This window comes from Emys orbicularis, chromosome 2, assembly GCF_028017835.1.
Source record: "Emys orbicularis isolate rEmyOrb1 chromosome 2, rEmyOrb1.hap1, whole genome shotgun sequence".
NCBI lineage: Eukaryota > Metazoa > Chordata > Testudines > Emydidae > Emys > Emys orbicularis.
The window spans coordinates 228800507-228817021 of record NC_088684.1 but is presented as its reverse complement, the minus strand read 5'-3'; the positions used below and the strand labels follow the sequence as shown (position 1 = coordinate 228817021).

The following is a 16515-nucleotide window of genomic DNA, read 5'->3' as shown; positions in this document are numbered from 1 at the left end:
CCCACCTTTCAAAGCATGCTCAGTGCATCTCCGGATATTATTGCCATGACCCAGTATTTTGCCATATGTGGCAGTCCAGCTAGATAGAGCCTGCGACTCTGTCACTGGAAGGGAATGGTCTTGAGAGATTGTTTTATATCTAAATTACCCTTATGCAGTCTGAAACAGGTGGGAAGTAACCCCTGAGAAAAAGATGCAACCTCCACAGTGGGAAGAAGTTCAGGGCTATCATCTCTGGTATATTTTGTACAAATCTCTATTTTACACTAATGCTAATAAAAATAATGCTGACTTTTTTTTGTATCTACTGTTATTTCCTCTTGCCATATGTGCATTTTTTTAAAGCAAACATTAGAAGGGCTATCCTTCCTGAATAGTTTGGAATACATAGATTTAAGCAAAAATACATGTAAATGTAAAAAGGTAACAAAAATAAAATAAAATAAAAAAAATCACATGAGCCTGTATACGAGAATTGCACCATAATTCTGCTCATAATGCCAAAGAAGGTAGAGAGGTGAACAAAATGGACATTTCTCTTTAACACATAGTTTTGACATGTAAATAAAGACATCTGAAGAAGCACAAATGTTTGAAGCTGCTGTAACATTCTATCATAATTAGAAACATTTCAAGAGCCCTGTAATTTCCAATCAAAATTACAGTTATTTCCGATATACCAGCCATGATTCATGACAGAATTTTACATTCCATGGGAGATTATAGTGGCCTGATGTATGACATACTGAGTACAGTGCTAACATAAACAATTCAATTTAATGTTTAAACAGCACTTGGTGTTTAGAATCCCACAATAAAAGAAACATATTATTGTAGAAATTATCACTTTGACAGTGATTTGAAGGGTAGGCAGGCATGTGGCCTATAAAGCTATTTTTTTTTATTTACAGTCCACAGCTTGAGTTTAATCATTTTGATATCCTTGAAGTAATTCTTTACAGCATATAACTTAAAAAAGAACATCCATTCTCTACAAGGAAATGGAACAAGTCCAAAAGGCAAATATTTCCAAAGTCAAAGTATAAAAATTCTAAAAGGAAAAAAAAATGCACACTACAACACTGAAGGTCCACATAAACATTCATAAACCTGATCACATTTTATCACCAGCTTAATGGGCACTGAAAGACGGAAACTTTCTCTCAGAAGCAGTTTGGGGAGTTAAGAGAATAAGTAATGATTTAGCAGACTTAAATAAATTGGTAACCAGCGGTGCCTCTATTTCTTCTGTCAATGGTTTTTCCAGTGTTGGTGTTAATGTGGTCTTCTTCTTTCCCATTTTACATTTGACTGCCCTGCACTCTACTTGAGACTTGGGCACATTCTCACTTTTGAGCACACTGATGAGCTTTCTTAAAACATGTTACTTAGGATCATCATGCAGCAATTGTCTGTGACAATCATACTGACATATCTTGTTCACTGGTCTTCCTTCCCTTGCATAAAATTAACATAGTTCCCTGCACTAAACTTGAGGTTTTGTTTAATTTTTTAAGAACTTTTTATAAAAACACATAATAGCAGAGGGTTAAAATTGAATACACATCTTTTTTTGTGTAAGTACTGTGTTTCATGAAGGCTAGATATGTTACCCTTATTTCTTTAAAATTTGTACATAACATTTCAGAAAATAATTTGCCTTTTGGTTTGGAATTGTGGACTTCTGAAACTCTAGGGTGGCCATATGTCCCATTTTGGTCGGGACATTCTCTTTTTTGATCAGTTGGCAAGAGCAAACGGGACAAATGCCCACTTTTGTCAAAAAAAGTGGGGTGCGGAAGAACATGCGGGGGGTGAGTGGAGATGCCACCCCCGTGCAGGGGGCAGGCAGGGCTCAGGGGAGCAGCGATGCCAGCCCCGCATGGGGAAGGGAGGCAACACTCAGGTCAGTGGTGCGGGTCAGCCCTGCACAGAGAGAGGGGCTCAGGCAAGCAGCTAGGGCCAGCCACATTCGGTGCCCCATTTTCTATTTGGGAAATATGGTCACCCTATTGTTTTGCTATTTTTGCTTAACAAACAAAACAAATGTATCTACGCCCATACAGCTCCATTGTGTCCCTATTTCTTCAAAGCTCACTTCTGACACTTCTCTAGCTGATCCAATAGCTGCACTAGCCACACCCACAAAATCAAAACCTTGAACTCTCTAGTTATAACACCTGTTATTGCCAAAACTACAGTCACCTGATCAACACTGCAACAGTATAGAGTATAAAGCATTTACTCATTCACAGCCACTATGAATTTAAGAAGTTGACAGTGTTGGCCCTCCAGGATTTAACCTTTGGGCAGACAACAAACCTATCTTGCTGTTGGGGGCAACGTCTTTGGTAGCTGCTTTTTTCCAATTCTGGCACACAAAAGGTATCTTCTAGTTACCTTAGGACTCAGCAATAAATTTAAGTAGCTGTAATACTACATGTTGCTAACCCAACAAATAATTGAATTCATATAGAAAACCAATCACAAAGACCGCAGAAATCATATATAAAATGTAAGTTGTTGATAACTGGTGAGTCCCTACCTGGCTTTTGGTTGCTGCAACCTTCGCAAATAGTGCTTGAGACACTTTAGCTCTCTTCATTTCCTGCTGAATCTCATCGTATATGGAAGCATTAATGTTCATGGTATTATTTTCTGGTTTTCCATTCCTCTCCGTTGCAACAGTAGCTGTTTTTACCTAGAAAATATTTTATGAGATTGTCATTTTTCATTATGAATGAGTGACTTTTTCCCTCAAGTAGAGTCTCTCTCCCTTGGATGCTTTTACTCAGTCCTACTCATATTTCTTTTCATGATTCTCTTTCTTTTCAACCTTTCAGTATTTTAATATTATGCATTATCCAAGGTTCAGGAAAATGGGTGTTAAGAAAATCCTGCATACTGTCACAGGTGAATGTACCTGAAATAAAATGGTCTGTCAGCTGACCACTACAAATTACAATGTCATCAAACAAGTTAGTTGGAAACAGCCTCACAGAGATTTTCAAATCCTGACATGAGTCTCCCCTCCCCCAACAATTAAAGTAAAAATTGTAACTGCAGTGTAAAAGGATCACCAATGAAATCAAACTGCAGACAGATTTATCTTGATTGGTGACCAGTACAGTCAGTTGCATCATACAAGTGTAATACAGTTGTCACTTTAGATTTAATCTTATGTTTTTTTCTTATCTGTTTATTTTTGTATCTTCTATGAAAAATCAGTTTACAACACTGCACACTGAAATTCTCTACTCATCTATGAAATGGGGATAGGGAGGGCCTTCTCCAACTACCATAATGGCTAATTAGTTGTACTTTACTTGTGTATTCCTAAGCTGTTTTTCACACCACGCCATACCCCATCAAGGATACGGCACAGTGTGCACCATCCCTCTGCAGAACAGGCGATGGGGGGATGACACTTCTAACCTGCAGATGTTCGGAGAAATGTGGGGGAAATCTGGCCTCGCTATCTCAGGACAGCATAGTTCCTTTAGGAGCTATTATGGTAATGCTTTTCTCCCAGTTGGTGGCCATAGTGTTATGGGGTCAGGAGCGTCCAACTGCAGGCAAGGCGGACCTTTAGACCCCACAAAATCCCATCGAGGGTCCACGTAGCAACAAGGGGTCTGCTCAGATGAATCAACTTGCAGGGTCAGGACCAGAGTCAACATTATCTTGGGCTTTAAATTCCCCAAGGATGTGAAGGGAGATGATGATGGCATGATGAATAACTATACCTCTAACCCCACTTTGCATGAGCTCTTAACAACTGCAGAGCCCCAAAAGGATGAGTCAAAGGGTTGGGATAAAAGGGGGAATGCAATTTAGGTAGCCCCCTTGCACTCTGAACAAAAAAAGGACCAATTTTATGGCTAATCCAGACTATACACCCTCCAGAATAGTCTGAGAATGTTCAAATATGGTCCATAAATTAAGAGTGCATATCAGCTCCACTGCGGATGTGCCTACGAGGCTTCTCAGCAGCAGTGCAATATGTGCACATTATCTGTAACTAGAGATGCCATTGCTAAACATTATGAGTCTCCACAACAGAAAAGCAGGCATGTGGTTGTATTTGCCTTCTAGTGTGAGGCATGAGTGCCTCCCAGTATGAACAATGTCTGATATTAATATGGATGCACACCTGAAAAAAAGAAAATATGCTAAAAATGCAACAACCCCCCGATCCCAGCCACCCCTTTACAGTATATTGTGCACATTTTTATAATTAGAATTTTACTTGCACCTGGGCGGAAAGAGCGCAGGTATGTAGCATGCAGTAAAGTTATGTGCACACTATGGACTCTCTAACCTTTATAATTTTGAAATGTACTGAAAGGCTATCTACAACTGTGATCATGTTAAATGCATTATTGTAAGCAGCTCTCACAACTCATGCAAAAATCAGATTGAACTTTGAGACCAGAAAGCTAAAAGTGGATGGCTTTGTAGTCTAAGCATCGACACTGAAATACTGGGATTTCCTGGGACCGTCAGTTCAAATCTTGTCAGGGTTGTCTTCATACTTCTGAGGCATGCAAAAATTCATAGGAGTGGTAGTGGGATAAAATAAAGATGTCCTGCCTACTCTGCATGGACATTAAAGCTTCCATAGCATGTTTTGTATGAGGACCAGTTTGTCCCTGTGGCCTTGGTCACAATTTCTGCTGTTCTGCAGCGTGTTCGCTGGCTGCCACCCCCACCTCTAAAGGTGGCTACATAGTGCATTGGTGCTTTAGGATACTACCGCAGACACTGCTCAGTCAGTGGAGTGTACTGCCACAAAAGAACCCCCAGCAAAACCTGAGGGAAATATAGAATGTAGATGGATACATGAATTAATGCTTAATACTACAGTGATAGGAGCTATTAAAAACCCTAATGCTAACAGATAGACTGTGCCTATCTTTATGTTGGTGCAGTACAATACTGACTATGGGCCTGCTCCAAAGCCCACTGAAGTCAATGGAAAGACTTCCATTGACTTCAGTGGACTTTATTCTCTATTATTCAGCACTTGATCCATTGACAGACAACTAAAATATTATATTAGCCCAAATTAATGTCAGGAAAAAGCAAACCTGACACTTCTGGGTATAAAATGATCGATCTTTGGGGCTGGAGAGAAATTTTATCCCCCCAACAACCCTCACCCCTCCAAACTTGCATAATTGGTCAAGTGCAAATGTTCCCCCGCCTCCCTAACAACTTCTCTTGAAACATCAGGTGCAGACTATGACTGGATTAGATGGACCATTGGTCTGCTCTGGTCTGATGAATACTAAGTAACAGTCAATTAACCTTTTGGAGGATATTCATATAGAAAAATTATTTCATAATGTATATAGCAACCTTCTAGTCTAATCTTAAAGTGTGACATTCTATAAATCTATTCAGAAGAGAGAGGTTTCATTAGATTCAGCTCTTTTTTGAGATAAGCTTTTGTGCTGGAGTTGGACCTGAACTCAAGGCACAACCATTTTCATTTTGGGGGGAAAATGTGATATGTTGGGGAAAGGGAAGAGTTTGGAATAAGCCTTTATAAACTATCCACAACTTCCACTTAAAAAAAAAAAGATCAAGATCAATTTAATGTCACTAAATATCAGCTAATCATTTTTAAATGGTAACCAAATTATGCTTACACTTGATGAGGGTGAAAAATATTTTACCACAAAGTTTAATATCATAAGACTAGCCTCCTTCTCCCCCCACATTAGTCATTTCAAAAATATTTGGAAAAAAACGTTATCCTTCCCAGCTAGTTTGCCCAGATACATATCTCATCACATGAGATTGATTACAGTCATGAGAAGTTCTGGAATCATTCACTTTTCCTAAACAAAGCACAAGGTGGTGATGGAGTAACCAATCTGAACAGGTTTTCACAAATATGGAATCTCCCCTCCCCCCCCCCGGAAAAAATCAAAACAAAAATCTTTTATAACACATTCTCATAAGTACTGTTTTAGCTTAGGGGGGGGGGGGAACTTCTTTAATCCTGGTTTAGCTTTTAATATTACATCGTACATTAAAATTCATGAAGTAGTTCATTCCAGGCAAAACAAACTACTTTTTGTTTACTTTTTATTCAAGGTAAATACGAGGCGGGACAGATGGTTAAGTATAAAACAATAGATGGCTAGTAGGCAGCAGAGTGTGTCACAAGTTGCTGTAACGGGCCATAAACCCAGTGTCCCTGTTAAGTCCATGGTTTATAATGTGCAGTAGAGTTGTGAATTTAAGTTCTTAGGCTGGTCTTTTGAAGGTGTCCTGCAGGTTTTCTTTGAGGACAAGGACTGGGAGAGGTCAGATATTGAGTGATCACTTTGTGAAAAGCGTTCCTTAACCGGTCACAGAGTGTCTTAGTCTTTTTTTTTTTTTTTGGTGAGTTCATTAAAGATCATAGTGATTGTCTGGTTTCACCCCATAGTTGTTATTGGGGCATATGATGTAAGCCTGGGAAGTTAAAGTCGCAACTCTGTTGACCCTAAACACCATGGATTTAACAGAAACACTGATTTTATGGCCCATTGCAACAACTTGTAACACACCCTGCTGCCTACTAACTCTTCATTGTCTTACCACTGCAGAGGTGTTAACTGCCCACTTTTTAAAATTGTCTCCTACAACATGTGAACCCCTTATGCTTAATCTATCCCACCTTGTATTTAGCTTTAACACAGTTTTCCTTCTCCAGACGCGAAGAGCTCTGTGAATCTGGAAAGCTTGTCTCTTTCAACAAAAGAAGTTGTTCCAATAAAATAAAACAAAAAAATTACCTCCCCACCTGTGAGTCTCTCTTTTCCTGAGACCAAAACAGCTACACCAATACTACAAACAAGAGTGGCCTTCGATTTTTGGTGCTCAAGTTGAGAGCTTTTGGCCTGATTTTCACAAGTATGAAAGAATCATAACTTCAGCTGAAATCCAAAGGAGCTGGGAGTACTCATCACGTTTGGGGAAAAAAAAATTAAATACAAAGGTTTCTCAAGCTAAGCACCCAAAACATTGAGTCACATAAAAATCTGTGGGCACTTTTGAAAATGCTGGCCTTGTAGATTTTACTTTGCACTTCGTCTGCACATGCTCAGTTTCACATATGCTGATGGGAGGGCAGTGTCTGGCCAAAAAGGATCCCACCTGATTGACTGGAGGTTTTTCGGGCTTTCTGGGCTCCCTGCAGCGACAGAGATTATTCTGTTTTGAGAGGGAAGTACCCACTGCCTAATGACTGCAGGGTGGCTCAAACAAACATTCTGCAAAGGAAAACCTGCAGCTCAGAACAGCCAGGCATGTAGACACATGACAGTCAGCTAGGGTAGAAACGTATAGGGACTCTGGCCTGAAATTATCGTGCTCCCACTCTCTCAGCTCTGATTTGGAAAACAGCCTGTAAGAGTTGGCAAAAAGGTCCTGAATCCTAGAGATCGTTCTTTTAGGGACACTAGGGAACAGGAATGAGGTAGCCACTCAAGAAGCTCCAGTCCAAGGAAGGAACATGCCCCTAAACACCATGATACTGATCAGGATGGGGAGTTCCTCCCTAGCTGATCAGCAGTGAATGAAGTATATCCACTGAAAATAATTAACAATGGGTGTGTTTGTTGCCACCCCTCCATGCCCCCATTTCCAGGCAACTTATTTCTTATTAGATGCTTATCCCTTAGGCTTGGGTTAGAATTGCCCATCCCCCACATCTGAGATGGTGCATGGTTGTTTCTCCCACTGCCACTTTACAGCGCTGCAACTTTCTCACTCAGGGGTGTGAAAAAACACTCCCCTGAGCACTGCAAGTTTCAGCGCTGTAACGTGGCAGTATAGACAGTGCTACAGCGCTGGTAGCTACTCCCCTCATGGAGATGGTGTTTTGTTTAAAGGCGCTGGGAGAGCGCTCTCCCAGAGCTGTGCCGCGCCTACACAGCCATGTTAAAAAGCTGCCACCGTAGCACTTTAATGTTGCTAGTGAAGACATGCCCTTAGGACCAGGGAATGTGTGATGGACAGGTCTGAAAATGAGTAGTAGAGCAAGGGAGCTCATTTGAGGAGCATTTTATTTTTTGTGAATCAATATGGTGCTGTGGACAGGCCACTGGACTAGGACTCAGGAGACCTAGGTTCTATTCCCTGCTCTGCCAGCGATCTCTTCTGTGAACTTGAGCAGGTCATCTCCCTTGGACAAAGACTCTCTTATATGTATGTACAGCACTTTGTCCAATGGGGTCGCACTCTCAGTGGCCCCTAGTAAGCCCCACTGTTGTAGGAGAATATTAATTAATATCACCACCTGCATGAGCATAAGCTTCCATCCCAGGATGTGGCAAGTTGAACAACTCCATTGCAAGCTCTTACACGTGCTTTGCCTCTTTTGGTTCAGTCAGCCTACATGGCAGATAGCATCTGTAGCTTTTGACCCAAATTAAGCCCTAGGTAATCTGCAAGAGTCTGATGTTGAGTATTGGGGGAGGGGGGGAGATTATTTATTGGAGGAGGAAGAGCAGGGGTAAGGGGCAGAAGAGCTCCTTACAGGTTTTCAAGGAAGAGGTAGAAACAATCCAGATACATTAGCTCAGTAGTAACTCGTGAGCATGCTGTATGAGTGAGAAACTCAGCACAGCTCTTCCTAGCTCAGGGATCAGGGTTTGCACTTACTGCTGCGTTACCATTAGAACACCAGGGTCCTGACTGTATTTTTGCATGCAATTTTGTGAACGACTCACACACCCAATGAGCCTGGCCACTAATGGTTAAGTCTGCGCTACTGTCTGGCTGCCAGTTGGCAACACAGGAGATCCTTTTCAGGATGTTTATTTTCACATCCGTCCCAAACAGATAAACTTTCAATTGCAAAATAAACCTTCCTGTGTGGCATATTAGCTCCCCATTTCATGGTTTCATATCTTAATTGTTTCAAATCTTACTGGTCTTAAAATTTAGTATCAAAATATGTTTGCTATTGTGCAAGTATGTTGTCAGGCTAAATGGTCCGTTTTGTCTTTAAACAATAATCCAAGATGTACATTGGTGAATGAGCAAAATATTAACTTTGTCATTATATAGTGAACTTCGTTTTGCTAGACTATAACTTCCTATAAATATGTAATAGATAGGATATTATTAATTTCATTGGGTTTTATTTAGTGACAAATAAAAACTGGACAAAAATTCTTATGATAAATATTGAGATCACTGCTATGATCCATCTAATAGAGGCATCATAATTCCGGCATTTATACTACTATGAATTATTTCCCCTACAATGTATAGAATTTTTACTGTTTTCCAGTGTAACTAACAAACAGGAAAAATACGTACTGATTATTTAGGACTTTTCATTTTTGAAGTTAGGATTCAGGACATCCCCATATGGCAAACTGAGGCAGAGAATGAAAGTTACCCAAGAGGGAGTTAGTAGCACCCAGAATCACAACTCAGACATTTCTGTCTTGATCACTAGACCACGTCTCTCTTTCAGGTAAAATCCTAGCATATTTTGTAGTACAACAAAGAAAAATACTGCATTTAGGAAACTGTCTTCTGATCAGTTTTACAGGACACAAATATTCATCTGGGGGAGCAGCCTTACTTAGTTTAAAAAAAAAAAAGAAAAAAAAAAAGTGTGCTACTTCTACTTTGAACTGGCTGATTTAAAATGACTTTTTCAATGGGAATCAATGATACACATAACATGTTCGTATACTCAGTAACTTACTCAGCATGGATAGATACTGAATATGGTTATAAGAATAACTTGGTGATTAATAGTACGTGTTGTCTTCACAGAATTATATATAAACTTTTTGAAAGATAAAAACAAATGTAAAAAAAACTTCTTTAGAATGCATTAGGTTGCTTATGTGAGTTTAAATCAGAAAGCAAATTCAGAGTTAAGGCTGATCCTTTCTTTGACTTAACATTCTGCCTGTCAGTATTGCAGTTAACCTGATTTCTTAGATCACCAAATGGTCCAAGACCACTGGAGACATAGTGTCGCATGACCTTGGTTTAAGGGGATAAGTTAAGAATGGAGAGCCTGCCTTAACTCTGAATTACTTGGCTTCTGGGAGGCAGGCAGGGATATTAAACCAAACTCAGATGTTATTTTAACAGTTATCTGTATTGAACTATTCTTCCACTAAAACATTACTACGTAAATAGTGACCCTCATCCTTTATCTTTAATGGTATCTATAGGGACCTTCACAGACTAAACTTCATTAATGACAACAAAAATAGACCATTAGCACAGTCTGTTCTGGTACAGAAATTTCCCTTTCTCATGCAATGCATTACAGCAGATCAGAAGCTAACTCCTCTCCATCCTTTTCTACAAATAATTTGTTATTAATCAGGATTTTTAGTATTCATTAGCTAAAGTTTTTACAAAAATAATCTTCATTAAGTGTACTATATTCAAAATGTGTACAGCACATAGCAATCAGTGTGTGTATGATCCTGATCAGTATTATTACCCTTCAATAGTCATCTACTCAAACAGAATTCCCAGGACCAAAAGCCCTATTCAATACAATTATTTTGGTGTATGCATCGTATGTTTCCCACAGGTATTTGTATAGTAGTGCACATTTTTGTGTGTGTGTCTATTCTAGCAGTGGTACAACTTTGAGCTAGAGCAACACAGAACATTTCAGCATACATGCAATATTTCTTAATAATATTTCAACACAAAGACAGTTTTTCTTTTCCAGAGAAACCAGCGCATTCCTATGGCCCAATCCTGTACTCCCCAAAACTACCATTGATTCCGTTTGACAGTTGCTGAAAATTCAAAATTAGGTCTCCGTTGCCCAGTCTGACAGATCCTCACACGAGGAATACTTATTTGAGCAAGTGGTCCCACTGGATTTCAGAGAAGTGAGCAGCTGTTTCATTTGACTAAGGGTTGAGTAAAGACTTAAGGATGTTGCCCTAGGGCCCCAATCTTTCAAAAAGATTCATGGGGGAAGACACTTATGCCTACCTGGGAGTCACTGAAGGGACTCCATGTGGACATAAAGGTTCACAGTGGTAAAAATCATTGGAAAATGTAAAAATGTTGACGTGAAGAGAAAATTTCAGGAATGTTTTGAGGAAATTCCCCCCCATTTTTCAGCTACTTGAACCCATCTCTGTATTAAGGACCTCTGATCAGGTTCTTAATGAGCCAATACTACCTGCTCAGTGGTAGGACAGGAACCATGGGTCTGCTCCTGCTCCAACTCCCACTGAAGTCAGTAGGACCAGAACTGGGCCCTAAATCTTCATAGTACTTATTTAAGCTGTTACATTTAATGCAGACCAATAGTTACAAAAGAAATGGACCAAATCAAATCCATGATTCATAACTGGTACCACAAAAGTTACTCTTTAGCTATGAATATATTACTAACATTAAATTATTTTAAAGTTAGAGGAAAATATACTATTTCTGCTGTGATGTGAAGTAAAGATTTTTAACAAATAAGAGTTTATTATATTTTTCCTAAACTTAATTTTTGGTGTGCACTGAAGTTAATGATTTGACTAGGATTTTAACATAATTGTATTGAAAAGCTTTTTTCTTTTTTTAAAATAGAGGTTGTCAGTGGGACCTTAAGAAGGCACAAGGAGCAGATCTGAAAGACTGAGAAAGTGGTTTACTTGTGGAGGACGGCTAGGCGGTGTGCTTATTAGAGGTGCTGGGCCCATAGCAGAGGCTGCATTCAAGCTCCTTTCCCTTTCGTCCTGGTAAATTCGATCTCGTTCGGCTTCTGGCAGCTGCAAGAAGTTCTGCATAGCCCGAAGGTTTACCAGTAAAGACTGTGAGGCGGTTTTGGGGTCCTCTTCCTTTCGGAGGATTTCTGAGAGCAAGCCCTGTAGCAAAAAAGAATGCTGAAGAGTTAGGCTGTGCAATCTTTTGTAAAACGTGCTCTGCAAATCCTTTGCTAATCATTCCTTTTTCTTTTCCACTATGTTTAGAACATGAACAGTCAAAGGCATTCACACCGCACAGGAATATATTAATGACAATGTAGGTAGTGGAGAAGAGAGCCTCAATTGTATTCTTAATTTTATTAAGCATCTGCTTTACATACAACATAAACTGATTCTGCCTAATTGGTCTACTTCCTTTTACTGGCTTAACTTGCCATGAAATCTTTCACAGTCAGACAATTGCAAGAAGTTAAGAATAAATGAAATCCACATAGAACAGCAGCACTAGATTGTGTAGTTCTCATGCCGGGTAGACAAAGACTGCAGAGAAGCATCAGTTCAATCGGTAGTAATGGAAAGCAGAAATTTCTAGAAACTCAAGCAGCACTTTGAAAATAAGTGATATTTGAAAAATTACACTGACAAAATGCATGGTTTGGGATGGGGTGGGAAAAGAGAGTGTGTAGAAACAGAGGTTGGTGCAGAGAATGTCTGTGCACCTTTATAGTTGCCTGACCCTTGCTTGCATCCTCCGTTATTCACAAGAAGGATTAGCCAAACCCTTAATTATCTGGTGGGGGGGGGGGGGGGAGGGGGGGAAAGAGGCAAATGCAAACCCACACCTAAAGCCCAAACCCCAAGGAATAATTTGGAGGACAAACCTCATGGAATTTTCTTCATCCCTACCCCACCTCTCCTGTGGGCTTTCTTGCAAGTAGTGATGATCCGGTGCACAATTTGGTAGTTTCTACTCAAGAAGTAAACCAGTATAGAATAGTTGAGTTACAGGCAGAGGTGTTATGGGGAGGGTTGGAACTTAGTCTTTTTAAAAAATGTTCGGAGTCAAAACACACTTACTTTTGGCAATAATTTTCAATAATCATACTTATCTACCTATTTACTAGATCTCTGGATGCTAGAAATATGACCCAGTGCTAAGAATGCTAGTTAGCAATGGGTGCCTCTAATTTTCGAATAATTGTTCAGAAAGGTTTAACTGCTATTTGTAGGGTAGACAAAGCCATTTTCAGCACAGTTATAGAAAGTGTGTTTGAGATGTGCCGGAATATGATCTCATATGTGCTTTTTGTAGCAATGCTGAAAGGAGTATACACAGGATAAAAAGCAATGAATTTATAACACCAGTTAATTAGCTGGGGGCAGGAAGAGAGCCACTGCTGACAACCACTATCAACAAGGGGTCATTTGACTGGAGAAGATGAACTAATGAAGAGATATGGATGACAAAACAGCAAGTTTTAGATTTAGGAAAGGTTTCTCGGTCTAGCTATAATCAGCACACTCTCCCAATGCAGACAACTTAAAATGGCAAAAAAAGAATGCTTTTGCTGGTATAACTTACACCAGTTCCTTGAACGAAATAAACTATAAGCTGGTATAAACTCTAGGGCTTTTGTTGGTTAGGAATGTAATTAAAAAACCACACCCCCAAATCAACATTATTATATTCACAAAAGTTTTAAATGTATATCTGGCCTTCACCATAAGCTGTGAAAACACTGAGTTGACATGAGTAGGAGTTCTAATGAATTGAGAGCGAAAGTTCCAGTACACACATGAATACAGGTGACTGCACAAGGTGCATTAACAGAATTGGGAAGTACTAGAGCAGTATCTGCCTGCAATACGTTGCTTTAGCTGGTACTGCTAGTCCTTCACTTTTCTGAGCACTAAAATTCAGCTAAAAATTGTATGACCAAATATAAACAGGTAAATCCCAATGAGCATTCCGTACATCAAACCTAGCACCCTGTCTAATACTGAGACTGACAGATTTACCATCCACTTATAACCAGATTTAAAGTGATTTGCAAAGATACAATTTGTAGTGTGTGCTCTCCTGATATTATACTTCAGGCTGCATGAAGACTAAATGCAGTTTTGCATGTGAAACTTCAATCTGTCAGCCTGAAAGTCCCATTTCCCCCCCTTTAGTGGAGATGTATTTTAAGACACCACCAAACCTCATTTTAAAGAAAAGTTTTCAAGTCATCACAAGTATAATTCATTAGTAATTGCACAAAAATGTTCAATAAATATTATCAGTGCTTTCAAAAGCTAATTATGAATTCTTTAAAATGGGAGATAAATGAAAGTGTCTGCCAATATGAACAAAAACATTGCCTGTCTGGCCCCCAGTTCGTCTCCTCTTTGAACGTAATCACTGATTCAAATAGATTTTATCAGCCTTATGGAACTTCAAAGCTCCCAGAAGAAAAATGTGATTTGCTGAAACCTCCCAAAAATATGTAGAATATCCTTGAGTGCTATCTGTCTCCATTACATTGTGTTTAAATCACATGTCCAGGTGGAAGATTATTTGCAAGCTCCACCCACAAGTTTGGATTCCTGCCAAGTAAGTTATAAGCAGACACATTTATCTATGTCGCTTAGTAGCAAGAGGAGAGCTGTCATGATAGTGTAATAGCACCTTTTTACCTTTTATTCAATAGTGATATGGATAGTGTGCTTTTTCTTAAATTACACTATGAAGAATTATATGAACACAGTGGCAATTTCGGTTATACTTAAGCAGGCAAATTTCCCTCCACCACATAATTTACAGAGCTCAAATTCAATAAAACATTACATGATGGTCCATTACTGTTATCAATTTTGAATAATCCATCTTCATTCTTCATTTTACTGGAAAATAAAGTGTGCCAAAGACAAAATGAAAAAAGAAAAAAAAGCCTAGCAAGGTGATCGGTGTAAACTTCAGATTTTGTTTTAAAATGATAGTCTGCACTTTACTGCACCCAAATGTTCTTCCTTTAAAACAGTAATTGCCCAGAATTAGTATGTGCATAGTCTTAAATATCCAGAAGCTTTCACATATTTTTGGTTGTACTCTACCATTTAAAAACTAAAAGACGAACGAATGAATGGCACAATAAAAGCCGATATTTTAAACAAAATATATATGGGTTGAATGGAGGGGAGGAAGAGAGGGTATCCTTCAAAAACATTCAGATATGTTCAGAAATCAAAAAAGTGTCACTTTCTGTTCAGAAAAAAATCTACATTCAGACATAGCAAAAGCAGCAAATCAAGCCTCTCTTTAGGCAAAGAACTTTGGTAGGTGAGAACAATGTGTTTTGCAGTCACCTTGATACAACAAAACCAGAGTTTATGCAACATATGTTATGATAAAGTGTAAACAAAAAGGAAATCCAAAGTTATGGTTTGAACCATAACCATGACTAATAGCTCCTTGCTTGAAATGTACATAGTACTGATTGCTGTACTATATACATGGTTCAACGTATGCCTTAAAGCGAAATGGGAACCTAACCTTTGACTTGACCAACTTGTGTGTGTGTGGCATTGCAAACGTACTGCATTTTTTGCAATGTTTTTTAAATAAGACTATTGAAATGATTGTGCACTACTCTTCACATTTACTACTTGTGATTGGCTCTGGGTGGACACACTTTTGAAAAGGAAAAAGCAGAGCAGACAGCCTCCCATCCATATAGACATAGTGTAACGCCTGTGCAGCTACCCTATGCCATTCCTTCTCCTTGTCCCCAACATAAAGGGTATGGCCAAAGTGCACTTCAGCAACCCCTAGCTAGTGGGCAGCCCCTTATGACTGTTATAGACCTGAGACGTCTCTAAACTACTCCACCCCTGCAAGGTTCAGGGAACCACAACTGGCCGGCTCCTCTTCATCTCACCCTCCTCATCTGTGCCCAGTGAGGGATTGGACTCAGCCTATGTATTTCAATGGGGTGTTCTCACTATACATATGTGTTATCTGCATGATGTACTGAATTTAGATGAAAAAAAAAGTCTGAATACAATCTATTCATTCATTTACAGCTCGTAACTGAAACATAGCTTGGTTTATTTTAGTCAGATATATGCACATGGATAGCTGCGATAGCCACACTTGGGGTGAAATTCACACAAATCTTGGCTAAATGAACTTAGCATGGGGCACTACAAAGAGGGGCTAAAGCGATGTAATCTACCTCTCTCTCAGCCACTGGGTTGGAATGGCAACTGCTTCTTTTTCACATTCCCTTCACAGGGGTTCCTAGCAACGCAATCACTAGAACCTTAGACTCACTGTGCACTGAAGCCCACCTTACAGGACAACTGGGAATGTTCAGCAACAGACCGGGATGGAGGGGTGGGGAGGGCGGGTTGTTCCACTCGCCTAAGGTACATAAATCAGGAAGGCAAATGATGTACTGCATATGCAAAGTATGCTCATTTTCACTCAGTTATAGATTTCTCAACTATTTTCTTTTTACACTTGGCCAGACATGTATTCCTAACTGAGAACTATATATGTACCAACTTTGAAGTTTGAAAAAGAAGTTGTATTTGATTATCCAAGAGAAAATTAAAAGCATCTGGTTAATTTCTGTATGTAAAAAACCCCCAACACTGTCATAAAATAACATTCAGATAGTAAAAAAAAAAAAACAAAAAAAAAAACACACACCCTAGCAGATGTAATTTTACCAAATTCCTCTCTCCTATGGACTAGGACCTAGCACAAGCAGCTCTAATCTAAGAAGAATTTTTTCCTGGAAAAAAAAAAAAAAAATCCCCAGAAAAA

The 16515-nt window shown here is 39.3% G+C and overlaps 1 protein-coding gene across 1 annotated transcript in view; it reads right to left on the bottom strand.

The window, feature by feature from the left end:
- SATB1 (SATB homeobox 1) overlaps nucleotides 1–16515 on the bottom strand; it is an 80273-nt gene that overhangs the window by 28880 nt on the left and 34878 nt on the right. Inside the window, exons 7-8 of the mRNA XM_065397901.1 lie at nucleotides 11649–11861; nucleotides 2546–2701 (exon numbers count right to left, since the gene is read on the bottom strand). Coding sequence (XP_065253973.1) covers nucleotides 2546–2701; nucleotides 11649–11861 — 369 coding nt within the window. The remainder of the gene's footprint in view (nucleotides 1–2545; nucleotides 2702–11648; nucleotides 11862–16515) is intronic.